Source organism: Diadema setosum, chromosome 4 (genome assembly GCF_964275005.1).
Source record: "Diadema setosum chromosome 4, eeDiaSeto1, whole genome shotgun sequence".
NCBI classification, from domain to species: Eukaryota; Metazoa; Echinodermata; class Echinoidea; order Diadematoida; family Diadematidae; genus Diadema; species Diadema setosum.
The window spans coordinates 26,482,570-26,509,679 of record NC_092688.1 but is presented as its reverse complement, the minus strand read 5'-3'; the positions used below and the strand labels follow the sequence as shown (position 1 = coordinate 26,509,679).

At 37.7% G+C, this 27,110-nt stretch overlaps 2 protein-coding genes across 2 annotated transcripts in view; one reads left to right on the top strand and one right to left on the bottom strand.

The window, feature by feature from the left end:
• Positions 1-10,159, top strand: part of LOC140227769 (mitochondrial sodium/calcium exchanger protein-like) — a 67,788-nt gene extending 57,629 nt beyond the window's left edge. The window contains exons 10-17 of the mRNA XM_072308166.1: positions 1,404-1,540; positions 2,680-2,812; positions 4,617-4,738; positions 6,156-6,233; positions 7,441-7,516; positions 8,228-8,308; positions 9,131-9,195; positions 9,974-10,159. Of these exons, the coding sequence (XP_072164267.1) occupies positions 1,404-1,540; positions 2,680-2,812; positions 4,617-4,738; positions 6,156-6,233; positions 7,441-7,516; positions 8,228-8,308; positions 9,131-9,195; positions 9,974-10,159 (878 nt within the window). The remainder of the gene's footprint in view (positions 1-1,403; positions 1,541-2,679; positions 2,813-4,616; positions 4,739-6,155; positions 6,234-7,440; positions 7,517-8,227; positions 8,309-9,130; positions 9,196-9,973) is intronic.
• A 10,130-nt stretch (positions 10,160-20,289) lies between these two features.
• Positions 20,290-26,580, bottom strand: LOC140227057 (uncharacterized protein CXorf65 homolog). Its single transcript, XM_072307490.1, has 4 exons — positions 26,498-26,580; positions 22,560-22,682; positions 21,823-21,900; positions 20,290-20,805 (listed from the first exon to the last, which is right to left on the bottom strand). Exons 1-4 carry the CDS (start codon positions 26,511-26,513, stop codon positions 20,660-20,662), a joined length of 363 nt encoding a protein of 120 aa, XP_072163591.1. The 5' UTR covers positions 26,514-26,580; the 3' UTR covers positions 20,290-20,659.
• Between the last annotated feature and the right edge of the window lie 530 nt (positions 26,581-27,110).

The following is a 27,110-nucleotide window of genomic DNA, read 5'->3' as shown; positions in this document are numbered from 1 at the left end:
TAGATAGATAGATAGATAGATAGAGAGAGAGAGAGAGAGAGAGAGAGAGAGGGAGGGAGCCTGTGTATGAAAGTCTAAGATTGTTCTTTCTGTAGGCTTCAAGCTATTGTCACTTCAACACTGTATGATATGTGAGACTGTTGTACATTACTGCACGAAATAGCATCTCCATATGGCGCACAGCCTAAGTTCATCTTCCTAGAATAGCTTCACATAAGAGTTTCCACAAGGGATTATTACATCAAGTATCAAGTATCAAGTATCAAGCACTTATTACAGTCTCATTGACTGTACAAGCTGTTATAAAGAGAGTGCTATAAAGTTGTTTTCCTTATTATTTCATGTACAAAAAGGGAATTCAGGCTAGATTTAGGTGTGGCATCACCCCGTTGAATTTATGGATGTGAAATATTTTGACTGTTTCTCTTGGCAAAAATCGCCATCAGAATATATGATGATTGTACATTTCTGGTTCTCTTCCAAAAGTATGTGATCTCTTCTGGAGAAATGAAAAGTGATATTCATTATGATAGTCATGTGATATGATGATGTAAGAGTAAAAAGAACAACAACTGTAATGGCAACGAAAGGGGATCATACAATGAATAGGGATTTCAGGAGTGTAGTTTCTGATTGTAGCAATTAATTTGTGGCAATACCACTTTCCCAGCTATCGATGTGGATGATAGATTTACTGAATATGGATGTTATGGTCTCCCCCCCCCCCATATTTTAACTTGTGTCAAACATGCCAAGGATTAGAGTGTTCAAAATTTATCCTGTTATCATTGTTGTTTGTTGTCATAGATTGTCTTTATCAGTACTCATCGCAATGTGTGATTTGCAACTGATTGACAAATTGCCCTCACTCGACGTAAATAAGCACTGAAATGATCAGTGTTTTAGTAGTAGCCATGATAAAAACATCATGGATGTACATGCTCGAGTAGGATTCGAACCCACGATCTCCTGATCACCGGACAGGCGTCATCTCCACTAGACCACCAAGCTTTCGCCCGACAGCAAGTGTTGGTTCTAATCCTTATAGCATGCAGCGGGTACTGCGTAATTATTCAAATTCAAGAAATTCTTGCGTCGAGATGTTTTCATTGCAACTGATTGACAAATTGCCCTCACTCGACGTAAATAAGCACTGAATTGATCAGTGTTTTAGTAGTAGCCATGATAAAAAAATCATGGGTGTACATACTCGAGTAGGATTCGAACCCACGACCTCCTGATCACCGGACAGGCGTCATCTCCACTAGACCACCGAGCTTTCGCCCGACCGCAAGTGTTCGTTCTAATCCTTATAGCATGCAGTGGAAAACATCTCAACGCAAGAATTTCATGAATTTGAATAATGTGTGATTTGTTTGTTTGTTTGTTTGTTTGTTTTGTAGATGCCCCTCTGCTGGGTAGGGAGAATGGAGAAACGAGGACAAGCCAGATGAAGGAATTTTTCATTGGAATATGTCCCATTGATATCAAGGAGTGGTCAGAGAAGAAGTGGTACTCAAAAGTGTGGGAAATTATAAAAGTAAGTTTAATAAGCTTGCACAGATTATGCTAGAAACTCCTGCAAAGCCTTTGAATATCAAATGATGGATTTTAAAAAGACAAAAGACAATTCAGCTATATACCTGTAGAGAAAAAACACAGCAACAACAACAACAACTTGAGTTAAAACTCTTTTCTTACAGATATTACATAACATATGTTCCTAAGTACGATTTATTAACTTTCTGTGTGAACTTTCTCAGGCTCTGACTCTGTGCAGTTGTAGAGTCTTAACAAGTTGATTAACACATGAATGTAATACCGTACATGCTGTTTACACACAGATATTTTTGTAAATGACAGTTAATTGGATATTCTTTGCAAGTTGTTAATTTTGCGCTTTGAGGTCTTGACATTATGACAGTTGCAAAGAAAGATGCCACAAACATTCAGAAGAAAGTGTGACTTCTCAAATAAACCTTTTTGTTAAAACATTGCTTGAAATAAGATCAAATCTCAGGAAAAAAAAAGTACTAAATGTCAAGGATTTGAGCAGGGGCCCTGATGGCATTGGATTGGGGCTCTATTACTGCTAGTCACAATATATTGCAATGCTAGTGTGCTGACCTGGGACAGTGCACTTTGGGCAAATTGTGATTTGTTTTGTTTTTTCATTTTTGTCCTTATTTCCATGCATTATCTTTAACCCATTGAGGACGGGCTGATTTTGTTACAAAACGCATTTCCCATAGACCCTTGCCCGAGTATACTCGGGACTCATCCTCAATGGGTTAAGATCGTGAGCCTATTAACAAAATTAGCAAAAATAAAACCACTATGAAAATTTAAGAGTATACAGTAATTCCTTCAATGGGGAAAGTAATTGAGTAGCAAAATGGTTCCAGTGCCACTGACTGTGTATGATACTAGGCATCTTTTGATTTGCAGTCCAGTGTGTACTTTTCTGCGTAGGTGCCATCAAGAAAGTAAGACACATCTGTAATAGGATGGGTAAAGTCATCATCTCTCTTCACAATGCATTTGGTTGGACTCCCATTATCTTTTCAGCTGAATCTATCAAATCCCCAAAATTCAAAACTGTGCCTCCCAGAGAGTGGTTTTATACTAGTGAGGATCGCTGTAATATTCAAAAATTGTTCTTCATGTCATTCTTCCCAGAGCCCGCTGATATTTCTACTGACGATAACCATACCTGTCGTAGACTACAACGAGCCCAAAAATCGCTGGAATAGAATGCTCAACGTTCTCAACCTGCTTCTTGCCCCAACTTTTTGTACGTTTGTCACAAAAGGTGAGTGGATGGTGAACATTACGTAACATCCTATGTCGCTAGCACCAGCAGTGGGTGCATTTATTCATAAAATATGTGTAGACTATATAACACACCTAATTTATCCGGCATTCTCTTTCTTTGCATTCTAAATACTAATTCGGGTGTAAAATTGGCATTTATAGTTATACCCCCTTTTCTTTTCATTCATATGAATGTTCAAAGTTGATTTGCCATTTCATTCACAAATGTTAAAAGTATTTTTGATATATTTTGATTGCATTTTTTTTTTCGATGGATTGAGGACTGTAGCGCATCTTTTCATCTTTCTTTTTGGTCATCTCAGTGTTTCAAAATTCTTGGTTTCCAGCATGTTTTATGACAGTCTGCTTCTTTCCTCTTTGAAATTATCAAAGTTGTTTCTGATATACTCAGTGCAGCACAATAGCGATAAACCCATCCAATCCTGGGAGAATTTTACTGCAGCAATCATTATTTTGTCATTATTCAAACTGGCAACTTCTGAATTCCACGACATATCTTACATCATGGAATGATTAGATGGAATGGGTTTAAAATTATTGTGCTCTATGTTACAAAAAATGGGGGGGGGGGGGAAAAGTGCCAATTTGAAAAATTGTGTTGCCACATATCATGGTAAGACCTGACCTGAATATCTTTTGAGCTTTGAAGGGCTTTTTTTGTGTGTGTGATAGGCTTTTCTGAAATGTTAAGTTTTCCCTTTAACTGATGCACAGCAGCTCATAACCCTTTATGACATCTACTGCACACTGCATATATGTATTTATCTGTCTGTTTATCTATCTATCTATTTATCTATCTATGTATCTATCTATCTATCTATGTATCTATCTATCTATCTATGTATCTATCTATGTATCTATCTATTTATCTATGTATCTATGTATCTATGTATCTATCTATCTATCTATCTATCTATCTATGTATCTATCTATCTATCTATCTATCTATCTATCTGTCTATCTATCTATCTATCTATTTATTTTAGTCTCTTTATAGACATGTAGTCATTTCCTGATTTCTCATTTGTCTATGTATTGGAGACTCAAGGTAACATAATATGTATTTTTAACTTGCACATGTTCTTGTATATCACTGATATCATGTGCATTTATATGAACAAATGCTAGCATTACTTTCAAACCTTCAATTACTGTAAAAGTGGAAATTTTTGCTCATTTTGTGCAGCCAGAAGCTAGTCGGAAAGTGAAGGCACGCAAATATTTTTGCATACCACATGTTCCAGTAATTAAAGTCCTGATTCTGTGATATCAAAAACATTATTAGTGGAAAAATGAGCAAAGAAAATGGGATTCCATCGGGATTCGAACCTGAGACCTCCGAATTGCTAGCCCGGTGCTCTACTGACTGAGCTATAGAAAGCCTTAGTTCAGCGTTTGTCTCAGAAACCCTTAATTCTCAATGCTTGGATGGTCAGAAGCTATAGCAGTGCATTTTTGTGTGACACACACGCACACACTTAAACCTGGCATAAAAACATGTGAAATTCATTCTACTTTGCTGAGCGTGAAAAATTACTCATGCGAAAATATCCACTTTTACAGTATTGGTTGCTGTTCTCTTTCCCCTACTTCAACTAGTGTCAATTTGATTTGCAACCCCCCCCCCCACCTCTTTTTTTTTTCTCTCTCTCTTTATATATTTTATCTAATTCATGTCAAGATAAACCCTAGTTTGCTTCCACCCTCACTACAGTTAATATGCAGGTTTGTACCTAACTCTCCCCTCTTCCCTCGGGTCATTGTACTTCCTGTTTGCCTAGGATTAACGAAGCCAATCACAGGTGGGTTCCTGGTCTGGCATCTGGTCCTTGCAATCTCCGTCCTACTCGCTGCTCTTGTATTCTTCACTTCCAAGCCAGAGAAACATCCAGTCTATCACTCTGTAAGCACCGTGGAGTTTTTTTGCCTCCGCCACGAAGTGGTGCTGGAGGCATCATGTTTTCGGGTTGTCCGTCCTTCCGTCCGTCCGTCCGTCCGTCTGTCCATCCATCCTTCCATCCGTCCGTCCTTTCGTTCGTCCGTAATGAATTTTGTGGACAGCGTAACTAAAAAACCTTTTGAGGTATCCTAATGAAACTTGACATGTATGTATATTAGGGGGTGAAGTTGTGCCTATCACCTTTTGGGTGCACATGCTCAAGGTCAAAGGTCAAAAGGTCAAGTTCAAATGCTTAAAATTTCACTATTTCCCCCATATCTATGCAATGGCTGAAGATATTTTCTTGAAACTTACTGTATACATGTATTACCCAATCAAAATTCTCTGGTGAAAGTTTGGGTCATGAGGTCAAAGGTCAAAAGGTCAAGTAAAAATGTTAAGATTTCACTTTTTTCTCCGTATCTTGGAAATTGTTCAAGGTATCTTCATGGAACATAGTGCATGTACTGACTGGCAGTGATTATCTAGGGAATTGGGGTTCATGGGGTCAAAGGTCAGGGTCAAAGGTCAAGGGCAACACTTCAAAATGTTACTATTCCCCTCATATTTATGCAATGCCACCAGGATTTTTTTTTTTAAACTTGGTGTATGCATGTATAACCCAATAGACATTCTCTGGTAAGTTCAAAGGTCAAAGATGAAGTGAAAATGCTGAACATACTTCTTCTTCCATGTCTCGAAAGTGGCTCAAGTTATCTTAAGACTCAGTACATATTTATGCATGTTATGAATGACAGTGATCCTCTTATGAATTTAGGGTCAAAGGCCAGATGAGAATGGTAGCAATTTACTATTCAATACAGAAATTGCACTTTTTCTCTATACATTGAAAATTACTCAATGCATAAATTTATGAAAAGGTCAAAGTCAAGTTAAAGTCCTTAAATCCCCAAATACATGCTCTCCTATTCATCCAATTAAACCTAGGTCATGGAAGGTGAACATTCAACACATTTGTGACAACCATGTCATTTTAATATTTTGCCAATTTTGTGAAAATGTAATCACACATTGTCCACATGTACTATAGACCTCCTGAGAATCATGCATTATGGTGGAGGCATACCATTTATTTTTGTTCATTTTTTTAAAATTCATGTTTCATAAGAGACTGACAAACACTGACACTGTCCAATCACTGTTGTTGCCATAGCAACAAGCAGACAGCCCTGAGCCATTCTGGCTCTCTGCAGTAGCTTTGTTGTTCTTCAAAGCCCAATTTTAGGCCAATTTTTTAAATATTCAATTTTACATGACAACTGTTGTTTAGAATTATCATGTTTCTATAGTTTCAAGTGGAATGCATCACCACCTTCTGTTACTCTTTCCTGCACCACATTTCGTTCGGCTTTTCTACCAGGCATTTTCCTACATTGGTTTTGTGGTGGCAGTCTTGTGGATCTACTCCTTGGCCAACGAAATCGTGAACATCTTACAGGTGAGATTTCCTTCATACTAGCTGTCATTATAGTCGGGAGAAGAAAAAGTAACTGAGCTGCCAAGTCTGCCTGATTGTGTGGAAGGTTCCCTGAATGCTTTGATATTTATTCCCTTCGTGTCCAGCCAAGAGAATATCGAAGTCTCCCTGATTTAGTACTCATTTTTGCCCATTGGGATCCATGTAACACACATATATCTTCCAGTTCCATGACATTTGCTCCTCCTACAATTGCTCCCATGAAATATTTCCCCATTATTAAAGCCAAACATAAATTGTACCCATAAACATAACCCTAACCATAATCTTAATCCTCACATCAACCTAAACCTAAAACCCTAACACAACTAACCCTAACCTTATAGTCCTTGGAAAAAAAAAGACCGAAACAAAAGTCACAGGAGCAAAATGTCATTTCACTGTATCTTCCTGATAGCTCTTTGGAACCTCCCTGAGTTCGATGCGTGAATGTTAGCAGCCCTGTAAATGATCATATGGGCATTAGTGCACCTCTAACATCAAATATTGTGTTTGTTTGATTGGAGGAAAGGATATATCCACAGCACTTTTTCTTTTTCTTTCTTTTTTTTTTTTTTGCCTGTCATTCAGCAATTAGAACAAGCTGCAAGGCTGAATAGTAATTCTGCTTGTGGTGATAATAAAATTAGTTCTTTTGGCCATTGTTTTGAAACCCATTTTAAACAGTTTCCCATGGGGTAACTTCTCCTTGAACAAGTTAGAGGCAAGGACCTGATTCCTTCTGGTGTAACGGTGTCACTGCTTTGCCTGGCATATTGTGTTGTTAAATTGGACATACTTTTGTGCGATTATTCTAAACCTTATGGCCACAGTTCATATTTGGCAACCACAGTACATAAAGCACAGTTGAACACATTATACTTCCCTATATATCATAGTCGATTGCTTAAGCCACTATGTAAGTGTCAATATGCTATTGTCTTGGCAAGAGCAATAGCTGAAGCACTCTTGTCTAGATTAATTGACATTAATTGTCAGCTCATATGCAAGCAACTAACACTCCAGCTTTTACAGTAGGTCTTGCCTTGTACAAATCATCTGTCTATGTCAGTTTTAATGGGAAGGGGTCATTTTGAGGTGAGACCAGTTGTTGCTGGAGATGTGACTGAACTGCACTTAACTGAGCTGCGCATAATGTAAATGTCTGGTGTTTCATTCTACTGCACAGATGTTTGGAATCGAGTTCAATATTGATGATGCTGTTCTTGGATTGACTGTGCTGGCATGGGGCAACAGCATAGGAGGTGAGAATAAACTGTCTGTGAACAGTAGATTTATGTTCAAATCACCCTGCAACTGCAGATATTCTTTCTTTCAAACGTGCATTTAGTGACAGTGTAACAAACCCACAGAAACAGCTGAAAACATTTATGGTGAAAAGTTCAAAGTTTTGATACTGAATAGTTTCCAGTGTCATTTTGTAGTGAATCATTTTAATGTATACAGGACATAGCAGTAGGTGATGGGTTCATTATCCAGACTGGTTCCCTGTTTTTCAGTTGGGTCTTTCATAGGGCAGTTCATACACTGATCTTACTTTGGGAGAGCTACAACAAAACACATCTTTGCATGTTTACTTGGTCTCTGTGGGGGAAAAAAAGATACTGCTCTTCTCGAGTACCACCTATGCCGTATATTTTGCGAGCATAATATCTCACCAATCATGACTTGTAAGATTACTTTGCGATTGGTGGATATTATGACCGGAGACCATAGTGACAGAATGAGCTATATCGCTGTTAGTAGAGAAAAGTGAGCAATTTCCCACCTTTGAAATGTTATGCATTGTATTTCTCTTATGTGAGGCAATTTTTTTTTTTTTTTTGGAAGGTTATTTATTTTGGATATTGTAGAATGTCGAGTGAAATCAACAAAACATGTTAACGCCTTGCAAAATATCTGGAAAATCGAGTTTTAAATGTTTGATGTATTCCCGTGTTGTTTGTCCTGAGTAGATCTGATAGCAGACATCACTATGGCCAAGCAGGGATTCCCCACCATGGGAATGTCAGCCTGCTTTGGGGGACCGATGTTCAGTATCCTTTCACCTTCACATGGTTGTATCACCTCCTTAATATTCCTGGGTTCTTGGATGTGTATGTGTGTCTCAAAATGTGTGTTTTAGATCTAATGTTTTACTTGACAGTCCTCAATCACAGGCAAGACTGATTCAATAAATGGTGCAGTACATGGTTATAGTAATCATGAATTGCAGCATTAACACCTTGCAAAAGTAAATGTACGCAAACACACAATCAAAGTGAAATGTATATGCGCATAAATACTATGACACCTGTTTAGCAATCAGGAGGGTAATGGATTGAATTCAACCTGAGTATGAATGCCCATAATTTCTTATAATGGCTACTGTAAAAACAAAAAATAATCAGTTTTTATTTATGTTGATGAAGAGCAATTTGTTAACCAGTTGCAATAAAAATCTTGATGCAAGTATCATAGATTTGAATATATCTCTCTCATTGGACTCGTTTTGCATACTACTGTAAAAGTGGAACAATTTGCCGGTGTTAAAATTTTCGTGCATTTCGCGCAACCCAAAACTAGCACAAAAACAAAAGCACGCAAAAATCTTTGCTTCCCATATATTCCAGTAGTGGATGTCTTGATTCCACGGAATTAAAAACACGCGAAACTCTTCTTACCCCGCCGAGCGCGAAAAATTAGTCACGTGAAAATATCCACTTTTACAGTATACCTTCATTTGTGCCAGGTTTTGAATCAGCCTAAAGCTAATCAGCCTCAGATGAAAACATCTTGTAAAGTTTTATTTTCTTGGACTCTTTTTGAGCCATTTCTCATGTACAGTTCCCATTTGCCCTTAACCCTCTGTGTGTCAGACATGTTGTTGGGCATCGGTATATCATGTACTATCACCACTATCCGAGACAAGGGTTCATTTAAGGTGAGTGATTCCATAAGGAAGTATGGCTGTTGCTCTTCCTAAAGTTAATCACAAGTCATATTGTGCAATATCTTTTATTTCAAACACGACAGTAGAAGTTTAGTGGACCCTCAAGAAGTTTAAATCTCTAAAGTAATGGTTTCAGAAGTATAGAATCCGACACAGTTGATAAAACTACTCTGTACTTCAAGTTCGTTGCATGATTATAATTTTTTTTTTGCCTCCTAGGAATTGCATATCATTTAATCAAATCAAATATCATTTTATCTTAGACCCATACAATGGAGTGAAATACTGAAGGTTGCATGGCTTTCTCCTGCTACAAGTGTATCTCCAATCTATCAGATGTACTTGAAGCTGGTGCAAGATTTTATTCCATCAAAACGTCAAAATCTATCCTACATCTGGGCCCTGTTGAATCAAAGTTGTAATCAAACATAAGTCAGAAAATCAAACATAAGTCTCTGAATACTCAATTCTGATTGGCTGATACCTGACTTATATTTGATTGCATCTCTTTTTGCAACAGGGCCCAGTTCTCATCTTGCTTACTCACTTGCTTTACAAAGTTTTCTTTCAAATTACATTATAAGGAAAATCAAAGTTGCCAAATGTTTATTTATTATTATCTTATTTATTTATTTTTTTTTTGTTGCAAAAAGGAAATCGTTCTTTGGTTCTATAACTTGCTTTTATCATGTACTCCTGTATCGTCAATAGTTTGTGGTCATCAATTTGTTGTTTATCCCCCAACGTAAACCCTCTGTCGTGGCTACAGCTGGTGACCAACGACGTCCAGTACGTGCTGGCCGCGGGACTGGCTGTCAGTCTCCTCTCCTCCATGATCCTCATGGTGGTGATGCGGTTTCGGGCCAACCGGTTCTACGGGATTTACCTCTACTGCCTGTATGCCGTCGTCCTCATCGTGGCGAGCTTGGTACTACGTGGCGTGATAAAGCTTTAACCAGCAGACCGGGATGAATCCAGTATGTGATTGTTGACAAGGCCACAAAAAGGTGCTTGACCCTGGGGTAAATTCCATTCGGTATTCATGGTGACTTTAAGAGAGAGTCAAACAAGCAGTGAAAATTCCTTTACAGTTATCGGTCAAGTTAATTCACACAGGTCAATGCAAGACGTGGCGGATGATGACGTCACCACCATCTTGACTAATTTGCATAACATAATTGTGACCAACCTCTTTGTCATTTGCAAATGGATGAGATGTTAAATTTTCAGAATTTTTTTTTTTTATTTAGCCCCGATTCTAATGAAATCTTTTGTATTAGTCTGTCTGTTTGATGTCAATCTATTCTATAAAGTCAACAAGAATATTGAGATGAGTTTCTTTTTAAGTATACTGCAGTCTATTACATAGCCGATTTTTCTATGTCAATTCAGAGATTAATGTTTATTGTTTCAGAATTATTATTATATATGTGGAGGTATACATACAGATGATTTGATAGGCTTTTTGTCACATGCTGAGAGTATGATCCACTTTCCAGCATATGTATTCAAGTGAGCTTCACAATTTTACTGAAATTCTTTTCACTTTAATGCATCTTGAGATATCTCTTTCGATGTGACTGCAAAAATAATCTGTAAATGCCAGGGATGGTAGCCTGCTCCTCAAAGCATCAGATATGACTTGATGAGGTTGCAGCAAATGATATGTGCAATGTGCATTCCATCTCACAATGTTAGTACTATAGTAGCATGAAGATGTGTATCATATTTGTACTTTTGAGAGATGAATAGTTATATTTTCGTAAAGTCTACCTTGTTAAATAAGCTTTACCCGTTTACATGATGTAAACATCTGTTTTTATGCCTCCGCCACGAAGTGGTGCCGGAGGCATTATGTTTTCGGGTTGTCCGTCCGTCCATCCGTCCGTCCGTCCGTACGTCCGTACGTCCGTACGTCTGTACGTCCGTACGTCCGTACGTACGTCCGTCCGCTTTCGTTTACGCGATAACTTGAGTAATATTTACTGGAATTTTACCAAACTTGGTCCAAGTATGAAGTATGATGGGGCAATTATTTGATTAGATTTTGGGTGAAATCGGCTGAAGGTCAAAGGTCAAAGGTCAAGGTCAAATCATGAAATTGTATCCGTTTACGCGATAACTCAAGACTGGATGGAGCAAATTTCACCAAACTTTGTTGGAGGATGATGTATGATGGGACAATTACTTGATTAGTTTTTCAGTGAAATCGGACAGAGGTCAAAGGTCAAAGATCAAGGTCAAATCCTAAAATTTATCTGTTTACGTGATAACTCAAAACTGGATGAAGCAGCTTTCACCAAACTTGGTCCAAGGATGATGTATGATGGGACAATTAGTTGAGTAGATTTTAGTGACATTGGCAAGAGGTCAAAGGTCAAAAGGTCAAGGTCAAATGCTACAAATGTGGCAATTTCCCCCATATCTATGCAATGCCCGAAGGTATTTTCTTGAAACTTGGTGTGGACATGTACTACTGCGTAAAGATTCTCCAGAGAGAGTTTCATGTCATAAGGTGAAAGGTCAAAAGGTCAAAGGTTAGGTGAAAATGTTGCAATATTACTTTTCTCTCAAATGCTTCAATGTATCTTCGTGGAACTTGGTACATATGCATGTACTGTCTGGCAGGGATTATCTAGGGAATTTAGGGGTCATGGGTCAATAGTCAGGGGTCAAAGGTCAAGGTCAACTCCTCAAAATTTTACTATTTCCCTCATATACTAGTATATGCAATGCTTGCATTATTAGTTTCAAAACTTAATACATGCATTACCTAATGGAGATTCTCCGGGAAATTTCCAGCCAGAAGGTCAAAGGTTAAGGGTCAAAGGCCAGGTTTCAATGCCCCCCCCCCAAAAAAAAAAAAAAAAAAAAAAAAATCTATTTTGTACCGTCATCACACTCTTTCTTCGTACCTTGGAAATTACTAATTGCATAAACTTTCCCAAAATTCCCCAAATATGTGTACCTGCACTCTTAGAAAATTATAGCAAACCCAGTTCAAGACATTTCTGACAAACCTGTCATTTCAATATTTTGCCAGTTATGTGAAACTGTCATGGATCACACATTGTGAAGACATTGTACTATACGCCTATTGGGACAATCATGCATTATGGCGGAGGCATCAGTCGCCATAGCGACATCTCTAGTTTCACATATGATTGGACATTCAATTCCATTAACAATTTGCTTAGAAGGAATTTATCGACTTTTTATTGTGCAATTTGACTGCAAATTTATTACTTTTTATTGTGCAATTTGACTGCAAATTTATTTTTGTGTATTATGTTGCAATTTAATGTTATTTCCTAGGTATGCTCTGATGTGAGAAGTTATCAGTTAGAGTGTTTTGGTACTTGTAAGTGCACACAATATCAGATAAGGCAGAGTATTCACCCTTTTAAAAATGAATGTTTGAATAAAACCATAAAGATCTAAGTGTCTTCTGTGAGGCTCGTGTATAAAAATCTAACAAACTAGGATTAATTATCAGTATACACTTTTATAGAACTAGTCAATGTACCCGTAGAGTGCTGAATCAGCCGAAGTGGGGCATGGGGGGGGGGGGGGGGGGCTATGATGAAGTACATGTATCATGCTTGTTTGGCTTCAGCCAGTGCCCACAAATCCTCTATGGGGATTCCCCCAGAAATGGTCAAGGTCACTGGGTCAACAGAGGTCAAATAACTGTTTTGCGCTACTGGTCCGATCTTGGCCAAACTTGCTGGAAGCATAAGTAGGCCTACAACGTGGAAATCCCCATCGAGGATATTTCTGGGGGAATCCCCATATATAGCGCCCTCTATCGGGTGTCTGATTATTGCAGCTGACGGAGATTAGAAGTTCTTTGACCTTTGACCCCCAGTGACCTTGACCTTTCCAAAAAATGAACCCCTCAAGGGCAATTTAGCGGTCAACCTGCATCCACCCACTAAGTTTGATGGAGATCGGACCAAGGACCTGGGAGGAGTAGAGGAACAAACAGACAGACAAACGTTGCTCGAATTATAGTATGATGATTTCACGAGGCCAGATGTCAAGGTAGACATGTGTTTCTCATATTTAGGGCGGTGAGTTGGCTCAGTCGGTAGCACGTCTGCCTCACGATCACGCGGCCCGGGTTCGAACCCGAGTCTGGACTGAGCAATTTTGTGTGTAAACATACCGTCCCCTCTAGCAAGAGGCAAAACACTCTGTCCCTCGGATAGGACATAAAATGGAGGTCCCGTGTATGAGAGAGTCACAGCTCATGCACGTAAAAGATCCCGCTTCATTCATTCATCGCAAAGAGCAGGGTGCCTAACCCGGTGAAGTGGTCCTACCCCACATCCAACTGGACCCCATGGAAGACCAGCTTAGTGTAGCTGAATATGGGCTATCCAGCCATCTTCACAGATGGAAAATGAACAACAACAACAACAACAACAACAACCATAGGTGTCATGTGCATTGCATTGTTTGCACAGCACTTGTGCCAAACTCTGTGCATATCACACAAAAGCTTCTGAAGCAATACAAAAGACCTTTAGACCTCTTGATGGTCACAACTCTCAACAAATGTCTCTTATATTACTAAAACTTTGCAATGGCTTTCTTTCTCTCCTTTGAATTAAAGCTCTGATAAAAAAACTCTTCTCTGAATGCTGATATTGTGATGTTTGTAAATCTCAGAAGAGAGAAATTACCACAGATATAAGAGAGTGCTAGGTGTAGAAATGTATGCAACATATGATATAAATGATTATATTTACATGGTGACAGTCGTGGACCAAAGATATTAAACTCTCTCTAGGTTTTATGTCTTTCATCTTTATTACTATGATATGTTCGCTCATGAGATGTAGTAGCTGACTTTGTTTCTCTTGTGAATCCCCAAGTGCAATTAGTCACTTTTTTTTCAGTGGGCTAAGACTAATATAAGCAAACATTTTTGTGCAAGCAGTTTTTTATGCTCAGTTGAATAGGATGAGTTTCCTGTGTTTCTTTGTTTGGCAAAAACTTACGATTAGTAGAGTGAGCACGACAAGGAGCTCACTGCTGCTGTAAACAGTTCACAGCTTTCACAGCACACACTATGGTAACTGGTAACTGGCTCGCATTGCGACAAGAAATTTACTCGAGCTACACAACTAGGGAACATGAAAGAAACTACAAAAGACATAACATTTAAACCCCTCCCCTATATGTACCATGAGATCAGAGATATAGAATGATATTAGATATAGCAGGCAAAAAGAAAATTGCTTGCTTTTATTTTGCATTGTTTTGTCATACATCAATTATAGATATTATTAACATCATTATTTTTATAACAGTTATGAGGAATGCCACTAGTTATAACAGGGAGGTAACTAGTACCTCCTTGGTTATAGTAGCAGTAGTACGTATAGTAGTAGTGGCAGTAGTAACACTATAATCATCACCATCAGTGTTATTATTATTACTACTACTGCTACTATTACTTTAGCCAGAATTCATCCTGCCCACCCTATTGTCACCTCACACTTCGTACTGTATTAAAGCCTTGAATATTTCTTTTTTTTTTTTTTTTTGATTTGCACAAAGATGTCCATTATTTTTCTCAGAGCCTCTTTCTCAACTTTTCCTTCACTAGTATTGACAAGTGCCAGAAAAAGATTTTCTGACAAATCTACAATCCGGCAAGAATATATTCACAATTTTATCTGCACGTTTTCATGGGTTGTCAATTGCACAGCACGAATTCAAGAACCCGCGAGTATGTTTTTGAGCCACCCAGTGCCATAGATTAATCATGCAAAAATATTGATGTTTGCCAGTATACATATGGCAAGGCTTGATACATATAGGCCACTGAAATCCATAAATTTAAATTTTGGTGGCCTGAAATGAAAAAATATGGTTGCCTGGAATGAAAAAATATGGTTGCCTGAAATGAAAGAGAATACATTGTGGAAGAATGATTTTGGATATTAACTGCCTGATTGAGCCACAAAAAGATAGCCTTTTAGGAAGTTTGGTGGCCCTGGGCTACCAGGCAAGCCTTGTATATGTATATAATTCTGTATCACACATTACAGGGGCGGATCCAGGAATTCCATAAAGGGGGGGGGGGGGGGCCAAGAAATATTTCTGGTGCCTCTTCCGGGTTTGATTTCATTTTATTTCTTTTGTTTTAACAACAAATAAACAGGGGGCGCGCGCCCGGTGCCCCCCACCTCTGGATCTTCCAATGCATTATCATGTTTGCACTTTAAATGCAGCAGATTTTATGTATGCCTGTATGTGTATGTATGTGTGTATAAGGAAAAAAGTATCACAGCTGGTCTGTCACATTCTTTTAATAGGAAGTTGGGCTTTTTAAATATATTTCCCTATTTCAATATGATTTATTGGAAGACTTCTATAGTTTTCTCCTTACAGGATTTAAGTGACAGGGCAACTTTTGCCTTCTTTTTTTTTTTTTTTACAATTTCATCAACCAATCCAAATCATAGTAACATGCTGGTGTACTCCCCATTTCAAATTATTTCCACTAAAGAGAATAAAAGTTATCAGTGTTGACACACACCCTTTGCTCCTCACTTATGACCAACAACCAAGTTGCAGTTGGTGGGTGAAATCCCGCAGTTTCTGCATGTTATAGATTTCCTGATTTGTGAAACCACCAACAGACATGTATCTGTCATGGATTAAAGTTTGATAAGGTGGTGCCCTCATCTTTGCTCATATTTGCCTGCAATGGGGGGATTGTAGATTTTCTGTGACTTATAGGTATATGTACATCATATGTAGAGTGTGTCCATCATCAATAATGCTAAATTCAATGCCATTCAGCTCAAGATGGTTTCTGTTATTTGTTGACATTGAATTTATTATTTATAGCAGAGTTGTATGATGCACAATATGCAAGTACTACCATTTTAATGCCATTATATCATTGTGTTTTCGAGTTCATTCATGTAACAGAGGATTTTAATTTATATTTTTTAATGTGTGTGTGTTTAGTTTTGTATGATGTTCTGTATCCAATATGTGAATCTCTGTCTACCTTCACTCATTGTTTAGTACTGTGATCCGCATCGTGAAAAACTGAAGTTATCTCCCAGTTTTGAGGATATCTCATTGCTGTGTATTCAACAATAATAAAGCACTGTTTAATCGGAGGGTGTGGGTAAGTATTCCCAACTACCACCACCTCCACCATGTCACTTTTATTCTCTTTATTTTAATCTGAACACTGATTGTTTTGAAAAGATGGAAAGTGCATCATATCTCTAGATATCAGGATAATACACATCGTCAGTGAGTTCTGTCAAATCCTGCTTTATGTTTCCAGTCGTTGTCCGACATTCACAGTACGTTTGATCAGCAACTAAAAACACATTGATCACTAATATGACTCGCTGTGTGTGGTCCTTCCAAATCTCAGTGGTACTTAATATCTGCAAAATAGTTTTGCAGTATTTCTATTTGAAGGTCTATATGAAGAGTTTGTTTGCAAAAACTGATAAGTCCATTTTTGTATGGTCTCTGTCATAAAGTACAAAATAATACCTTTTAAATGATATATTGGTCACTACATATAAAGGTACATTTTTGAAGTTATGGTCAAAAGAAGCAAAAATTTTCTTATTCTCTTTATTTTTCTTGACCTTTAATCGCAAATATCTCCATTTGGCAAATATGGACTTATCAGTTTTTGCGAACAAACTCTTCATATGTTCTTACATGATCATGTGCAGTGACATGTGGCTGGGTGTGTATAGGTGTACTGTGAATAATTATTTCATTCTTCATGGTTGACGTTAATGCATTCATGCTTTTTAAAAATATGACATCTCCTCCTTCCCTCGTTATTACCAGAATTTGTGAATTCAGTGACAACATCTGGACTTATTACTTGAGAAGCATGGCAGTTTCAATAACTTCTGAAGAAATATCTGTTCCAGTTTCTAATTCTGCACATTTTTTTTTTCCATGAGTGCCAAATCTACATGTACATGTATTTGATAATTCCTTGGGAGATCTGATAATATGTTTCTTTGTATGTGTTATTGGTGTGTTTATACAGTACTTTGTAACTGCTGATGAAATGGCACTACATTAACACTAGAGTCATGCTGTGCTATATGCAAAATCGGAAGGTGGAAATCATATTCAACAATCATTGTTAACTTATTCTAAATAGTGATTGTAAAAAGACTACAGCTGTAGCATGATATTAAGTCATTAACCATGCATCTTCCAGCACTACATTTCAGCTGTGTTATATCTCTATTGTAGAGACCAGGGGAAAATAGAAAGATGATATTGGTGGTGTTGGATGGATTTACCCAGTTGAGAGTATTGTTTTGTGGGAGACAATTTGTATCAAAATGATGAAATGTTACTCTTAATCTGTGATATTTGAAAGAACAGAGGGCCAATGCTAAAATGTATTCCACATATAGTTTGTGTGTGTGTGTGTGTGTGTGTGTGTGTGTGTGTGTGTGTGTGTGTGTGTGTGTGTGTGTATGTGTGTGATTCAAGTGCAGCATTGTTTAAGAGAAATCAGAGACTCCAACTCTCCCACTTTCGACGGGAGATCTCCCGCCGAAAGCCCACTTTTGCAAAATCTCCCGTTCTCCCGTTTGAGATTTAATTTCTCCCGCACTGGCTCTGTGTCTCCCGTTTGAAATGATTTCTTACTTTTTGTCTTTGTATGTTGAAAAATAAGCCTTTAGATAGCTCGAGAGAGCATCAAGAACCCTAATTATTAGAGCTTCTATAGGGCCCAAGCGGGTTCTGGACCCCGGCCGCAAGAAACTTTGCGCTCGTGATGTGCACTTCGCGCACATCAAGTTGGAGTCTCCCATTTGGTAGGGGTTTCAGGCGGGAGAATCTCCAGATCAGAAGGTGCTTAGGGTTGGAGTCTCTGAGAAATGTGGTAAAAATGTGTCTTTTTGCATGTCAGAATATCAATTGTTTGACAGAGTAGCAATTGTATGACATATCAGGGAGGTTCCCACCTCCCAGGACATACCAAGGTTTTGTGTGTGACTTTCAGAGATGACATATAAAATGTATTAAAAGAAAAGGTATTGCATATTTTCATAAAAGTATCAGCTCAAAATAGTTGAATAAATGTTTCTCATGTGGTCACAATTACAATGTTGCCATGCCACTTTGCATTTTGTGGTGTTCTCTGCAGCCCAATTGTTTTTTTATATTTGAGGTTCATAAATATATATACATATATATATATATATATATATATATATATATATATATATATATATATATATATATATATATATATATAATATTAATTTTTATGATTATTATTGTGTTATATATTATATATAAATATAATTATGAACCATTTGTATGTATATACGTATGTATGCACACATGTATATAAGTGGTTGTGTGAGTGGTGTATGTGTGATCGTATTGGATAAGCATGAATTCCTGATGAGTCTGGTATTGAAAAATGATTAACTGAAAAGAATATCACTGATATGTTTCTTTGGGTTTTTTTTTTTTTTTTCTATTTAATCAGCTATGATGAAATTGATATGTAGTGTCACAATAAACATATCAATTACTGGTACATAATGTATAATGTACATTGCATAGACATGAATATAGCAATAACCCTGTCATAATATGCAATGTCATGCATAATATTCTAATATTCTAATTACTATAATAATGATAAGATCAAATGTCATAATACATAATTACACAACTTACAAGTACACCGTACTTAATCGGAGTTCCTTGCCATGAAATTCTGCACATTGCTCCCTCCCAAAGGTTCCCCATAGCAGCATCAAAAGTTCACCAAAGGTTTGGCTGAAATAGTACCACCTGTCCTGTATATCAGAGTATCTAATGTTGGCAATCAATGTGGACTGACTCCCCTGAGGACCACTGTTTTCCACATCTACCAGTAACATTTTAAAAGAGCGTTATTTTCTTAATGTTTCCGGTTTGTGACATAAATTTCTTTTTGACCTGCGTGGCCTTCTAGAAAGTCTTACAACAATTGTTTGAAATATTTTGTAAAAAATGAAGATATGAAAAAAATATATATATACCAGTTAAAAACGATTGTTCAATGCTTTGAAAGTATAATATTCAAATAAACTGTTTTCCACATTATATCAGCAACATTTAAAAGAGCATTTCTTAACAATGTTTCCAGATTTGTGACATTTTTGAGCTGCGTGGCCCTCTAAAAAGTCTTACAATTGTTTTAGATATTTTGTAAAAATGTAAGGTATGAAAACAAATATTGCAGTTAAAAAACGATTGTTCGATGCTTTGAAAGTATAATATGCAAATGAACTGTTTTCCACATATAACAGTAACATTTTCAAGTATTTGGCAAAAAGAAAGATATGAAAAAAAAAATCATAAACACACATATTCCCTATACCTAGACGTTCGCTTATCTGAATATGAAATAGGGTTCGTTAATCCGAACTTTTGTGGCGTTATTCCGAAGGTTCGTTAATGCAAAAATGAAATAAGGTTCATTGTTCCGAAGGTTCATTCATCCGAAAACGAAATTACGCTGCGTACTAACGAATCTTCGGACTTACGAAACGTATGGTATTTCATTTTGTGGTTAACGAACTTTCGGAACAACGAACCTTGTTTCATTTTCGGATTGACGAACCTTCGGAATAACGCACCTTCGGAATAACGAGCTGTAACCTTTTGATGCGATGGGGGATTAAACAGAAACTCTGATTTTTCTACAATGTGTCGTGTTTCTGTTCTCTTTTTTTGGGAGTAAGGCAGTGCGTATCAGTCCCATTTCATTCAAAAATGGAAAAAAATCTTACTTTAACACTTTACGTCTGTTTCTCAACAAGAGGAAATTGCACACAAAATGACATTTCATTTCCTCTATAACCTAACATCTACACGATTGTTATCATACGCAAGCAATGTGATCATGAAATGCTCAGTGTGCAACCCAGCAAAAGGGCAAATACTACATGATCAGTATACGTATTCATAATTGATACACAATCCTTCACAATGAGTCTTTAACGTTGAAGTTGTGCATTGATTTGAAAAATGGAAAAAAATGCTCTAACACACACATAAAATAATTTGCACGTGAATATTCACAATTTCTACTGGTTTTGCGTTCATTGTCATACCTTCATTGTTTATCCATACCTTTGCCAATTTCCACTAAGCATACAGTTCAACTTTCGCCACTCCGTGCACCACAAGTCATCAATAATTCCCTCACATAGGGATTCCATTGTGTTTTATTGTTCATTCGGTCTTCTTTCTGTTGTGTCCTGCCACAGTCTTCGTGTATACTCGAGTAATTTTCAAAAGCATCCCTTTCTTGTTAGCGTTCACTTAATGTCGGCATCTCGCTGTACCAAATTTTACCGATGATGAAAAAGACATAGTTCCGCGCCCTATGATTTTTTTTTTCTCTCTCTCTACCCACGTGACATCATCTTTTTCCCTTGCCCGACGAGCCCCGAGGTGATCGGCCGATACTCAGGCTCGACTTCGTCTTGTTCAGCTTCTTTCGGACGTTGACCCACGAGTCTTTGCCCTTTAGTACCGCTTGAGGGCGCGATAGATCCTGAAGGCGATCTGATAAGGAATGAAAATGAAAGGCGAAAACTAATAATGGGCAGATTACATCGTGGCAGTCAATACAATGACGGCAATGATGGGAATTTTGGAGGGTATAGCATGGGAATTTCCGTCTACAAATCTATTTGATAGCAATTGTAGGAGAAGGAATGAGAGGAGATTTAATCATCAGGAAAGGAAGATTATAGGGAGAATGAAGAAGGTGAAGAAAAAATTGTGCGGAAGACTATGAGGGTGAAATGTTTAGCTGACGATGAAGGAGACGAAGAGGTGAACATGGAGGGAAGAGAAAGGATTTGAGGGTATAGGGAGAAGAAAGACGTTATTAGTTTTATAGTGCATACGACTGGTATACAGCCTAGTATCGCCCTTCCATAACGTACACTATGTCCTATATGCCGTTTGTTTTTTACGTTATCTTCTTCTATCATTAGGGAGCTTTAAATTTTAGACGCGCGGACGTTCAAAGGGCAAAAAACATGGTCTGAGCGTGCGCAGTAGCTTGACGTGTGCTACTGCTCACGCTCAGACCATGTTTTTTTCCCCTTTGAACGTCCGCGCGTCTAAAATCTAAAGCTCCCTATTAGTTCCTGATGATACCGCATTACAGAATCCCATATATTGCTAAAATCTTAACACTCTCTCATTCTCTTAATGTATCACCTTCTTTATTTTTCTTCTTCCTTTTCTTTTTTCCCCTACCGTTGATATATCTATTACATTACTATACTCTTCCTATATTTCGATATTTTAATAATTATCACTTTTCCCCATATTTTTTCCATTTTAATAACGATACGATACTTCATAAAGCACATCACTGCAATTATGTTTGCATCTCTCTGCGCTTTAAAGAGAAAAAAATAGGACAGTAAGATACTGTCAAATGCAAACATAACTCATTCAAAATGTTTTTTTTTTAATAATAAATACGTTTTCAGGACCGTCTTAAACATATAAAAATATATGCACTTGTGTTATTCATTGTATTCACAGGATCTTTTCATGACTTACTGAGTAGCTCTGGGCACGTTTCTTCGGGGTTATCAATCAGTAGAGAATATTTCGTTGGGTCACGGTCCGTGGCTCCCTCTGAAATAAAACAATGATGAGATAAGCGAGTGATGTCCACAGGTTAAAGGGCCTATGAATATGAATATTTTATAATCGGTTATTTTGAGTGAAGTTCACATCAAAATGCTAGGCATTCATCATGAGCAGTGTTCTCTGGTTTCTTGTATTCTTCTTTTTTTTATTATGGGCACTGAATGCACGGCTGCAGTCATACAAGAATCATTATTGTCTACCCTTTGTTTTGCTCTCTTTTATATATCTAAAACGGGATGTTGTTGCTAACATAATTATAGATTAGTAATATTTGATTACTCAGTGCATTTTTTTCCTGTAGAGGTAAAAGAGATGAACATCATATTTGGTTACACTTTCATTTGGGGGGATAAACCTTTTAGATCTGGTTAGATCAACATCCAAAGCCTTAAAACAAAGAGATCAATAGTTGCAATGTCAGCTTGAATCACTGGAGTGCATTAATGGACTTCGTAGAGTACAAATCTTAAACAAATAGTATACTTCACCTGTTATAAGAACGAACATGTCATTATCAATGAACTGATAGTTCCTTTAATTGACCATCCAATTATCCGTAGCGTTAAGTTATAACGCTTCCGACTATTTAATCTATGTTCAGTGTCGTGATTGGCTGAAAGTTTATTGCCATGGTAGCCGCTTACTTTCGACCTTGATAAGCCAGTACGTCTCACGCCCCTGTAGGAAGCTGTTGGCGTAGGATTGCTGGTTGTCCGCCGAATGTAAGTTCTTCACGTTCCCAGCACCATCCGACAAATCCAAGGTGACTGGTTCAGAAATGAAAAACACGGTGAATAAAAGTGGCTTACGTCAGCACATTGCTTTTACTATACAAGTTACTTAATAGTGAACACACACAAATATTTGAGGATTTATATATTCATGACGTCATGTCCGCAAATAAAATTCAAACGCACAGGGTAAATCCAATCTCCTATACAGTCAGCAAGTGTCCAGGCTCCTGTTGCATAAAAGTTTAAATCAAGAATAAGTCATGTATCAGTCAGTCATAAGTGAGTATTCAGAGACTTACGTTTGGTATTTTCACTTACGGTTGATCTCAGCTTTAAAGCAGCAGGGCCCAGATTTGTTTTCTACACGGGAGTAAACACAAGTCATTTCCATAGGGTTCGTTTTTAATAATTAACTCCCAAGGATCGATATACTGCTAATATACAGAAAACATTGCGTGCATGGCATGCGAAATAATCAATCTCGAATCACCTGCACCAGTATTCTCCTGAAGAAGCGAGGTGGAGCTACGAAATAAAAGCTGTGAGTGCAGTAAACCAGTCTCTCTGAAGGGTATAGCAAGCTCACAATCACTTTACTCTGACAATGGAAATCAACATTTTCATAGCCTTCCTTCACTTCAGTTCAATATCGTGTTTCAGAAGGTCACATAAATATATAGCGATATGTATAGGCCTATAATTATGCTAAACACGAATTATTTACTTCCGTTGTTTTCGACATAGGACATAGAGATTCTGAAATCTGTACATGGGGCTTGACTGGTTCCCTCCAAGATTTTCAAATCTCGACAGACTTTGTAATGGTTGGACTAGTCTTGCTGCCCCTCCGAGATTCTGAAATCTCGACAGACTTTGTAAAGGATTTCACTGATTCCTTCCGAGATTCTAAAATCCCGACAGACTTTGTACATAGAGCTTGATTCTGAAAGATTCCGACACTTAAGTTTGTACATAGAGCTCGACTGGTTCCCTTTAAGATTTTGAAACTTCGACAGACTTTGTATCGGGTTTGACTTGTTCCCCCTCCGAGTTTCTGAAATCCCAAAGACTTTGTAAAGGACTTTACTGATTCCCTTCGACAGACTTCGTATACATCATATAGCTTAGCTGGTCCACTCCGAGATTCTGAAATCCCGACAAACTTTGTACATAGATCTCGACTAGTTTCTTCCAAGATTTGAAACTTCGACAGACTTTGTAATGGGTTTGACTTGTTCCCCGCCGGGATTCTGAAATCCAGACAGATTTTGTAATGGAATTTACAGGTTCCCTCCTAATTATTCTAATCCCGACAAGCTTTGTAAACACAGATAAAGGATTGACTGATTCCCTTCGACAGACTTTGTACATAGAGCTTTATTTGTTCCCTCCGGGATTTTGAAATCCCGACAGATTTTGTAATGGAATTTACAGGTTCCCTCCTAATTATTCTAATCCCGACAAACTTTGTAAACACGGTAAATGGCTTGACTGGTTCCCTACGAGATTCAAAAAGCCCGACAGACTTTGTAAAGGGTTTGACAGTTTCCTCCGAAGTTTTAAAATCCCGACAGACTCTGTATGATATATATGGCTCGACTGGTTCCATTCAAGATTCTGGCAACCCGACAGACTTTGTAAAGGGTTTGACATGTTCCCTATAACACGGCAATATACATGTACCTACAATAGCACTGAAGATCAGAGTCGAGATTTAAAAAAAAAAAGATGTTAAACAACTGCCAATCTCATAGTGTCTGGCGGTAATATGATATATATTACACCGCTATCCATTCTGCCGCTATTTCTATCATGATTATGAGAAGTAGTAACTCTTGAACATGTAACTATCGGTAATGACAAAATTACATGATTTATCATTATCGTAAGTTATCATCGTACAGGGGATGTCAACATATTTGTTGAATAGCCTTCATTATAGTAATCTTATTTTGACGACTGGATAGATAAAAAAAAATACAATATATAAATTTGTATGCATTCTCGTTTAATTTTGCAACAGACATAGAAGTGTATCCATATACTTAGATAAGCGTGAATATTAATTTACTTGCTGGATCATGATGAACGATCATATTTGAAAAGTTTGCCATTTGACAGTCGTGAATGATTTATTCCGCACTTCGATAGAAAAGATATGAATTACAGAGACCTGGAAAAAGCCGGCGGTTCTGTTCTGCGGGAGTCAAGATTTTTTTTTTTTTTTTTTTTCCGCTTGCATCGTTCGCCGTGGTCAAAAGAATGCTCGAATCACCTGTGGCACACTATAGGGTTCCTCGCTGGAATGAAAGAAAATTATGCATCCTGAACGCGCTGAATGTACCTGCTGAATATTTAACTGACTGCTGCTACCATTTCAATCGCTCGCCTTTCCTCTGTTGCGTCAGAAGCCTTTCATTTGTGACGTCACTAGTTGTGCTGACTTATCATTCAATAAATCTTTCATTCGATGTATACGCCAATGTTTCCCCACGGGCATATGTCTGCAATCTTTACACACGTGCGTGATAAAGCGGAGAGAGTTTTATAGAAATTGACAATGTTTCCTGAGCTGACTTGATAACATTTCGTTATAACGTGAACTGAAATGAAGGCATTAGATGGGCATAAAAAGCCTGTTGAATGTATCTAACTCAAAACCTGATAGAGGAATATGACGATGCGAGTAGGTACGTATAGGCCTATCTATCTTAACGAAACGTAGCCATAAATCATGCCAAACGCTTCCCCATACATGCCATAGGAAAGTGACCGGCCTTACAAACTTTAATTATTAATGATTAGGTTAGCATATAACTGTATTGTGCCGTTGAGATTTCAACCTGCGTCGCAAATTGAGATGTCATTGTTGAGATGACCATCTACACAAGTAAAACAATGTCCGAACAAGGTGACGTCGTGCCTATACTGCATAGCTACATCGCCTGTAAGCGTCAATTCTCACAGTTGCAAAATCTGATTATCAATAACAAGTAAAGAAACGGTATATATATAAAAAAAAAAAGGAACACCTGAAAACTCCTGTCATGAGAAACTCAGCAATTCATGGTTGTCATGGAAACAGGATCGAACCGAATTTTTCGCGCAGCTGCTTATCTGTCTCTCACGGCATTGATTCAGGATAACGTTTTGATTAGCTTGACGTTCGCCTGCTGAAAAGGTTTTTGTATCAGGCTCGAGATTATTTCGTCCGCTAGAGCGAAGCATTCTCTGTTCTCGATTTTAACGAAATCAGCGTAGCGTGTAACAATCGCCAAACAATCATCGACCAGAATGCAAAACTTTCTCCAAATCCAGCGTCACTGACCTTACAGTGTATTCTCGATCGTTGGCAACGTTCATCACAATGTGTGGAAGAGACTAAATTCAGAAAGGCATTCATATGATTCAAGCCAATGTAAAACGTGACATTTTATCCTGGGCAGGAATATAAAAATCTATCTTGGATAACGAAGCTTCAAAAAGTGGGAAAGTGGAAATGCCCTAGCTCGTAGAAACATCAACCTAACAACACCTATTCTTGTTTACAATAAAAGCAGTTGAAGAACTGCCGGACCATACTATCGAACAAACGTTTATCATGTATGTATAAATGCACTTTATACTTATAATATGTACATGTATATATTTATTTGTAATATATTTACGTAATATGTATGTGTATATATGACATTCACAATATTGTTATTTATGGCTTGTGTGTATATGCGTTCTGAGTCTATGTTCATATTCCTTATCTTTCTTTTCTCTCATCTTTTATACTTTATGTTCTTTTGGTTGCCAAACAGAGGTCAAAGATTTTTCTTTCCAATTCTATTTCCAAATACCTTTATCTTCTGTCATATGACACTGCCTTCGTATGCATTCCAGCAAGTTTCGGCTGGTACAGAAAGGGTTGAATAACCGCTGTTGGTTGTCTGTGGATAGAAAAACACACAAGAAAGAAACACCATGAGAGGTTATACTGTTGTTCGACAATGTTCTTTATAATACCACACACACTTTTATGTCATTTCAAGGTAAAAACCCAGTCGACCAGCACAAGAATTTTGAGTGCGCCTTGATATTGTATGAACATTACGGGTGCTGTTCGTTATTCCGAAGGTTCGATATTCCGAAGGTTTGTTATTCCGAAGGTTCGTTAATCCGAAACACACAAATTCCCTATACCTATAGAGGTTCGTCAATCCGAAAATGAAAAAGGGTTCGTTAATCCGAACATTTGTGCCGTTATTCCGAAGGTTCGTTATTCCGAAGATTTGTTAATCCGAAAATGAAATTCGGAAAAACGAACCTTCGGAATAACGAATCTTCGGACTGAAGAGCCTTCGGAATAACGAACCTTCGGAATAACGAGCTGTAACCAACATTACGGTATATCACACACTGCAATATGACGTCGCATAGCATTCACCTTCAACATTTTTTGTAGTAGGCCCT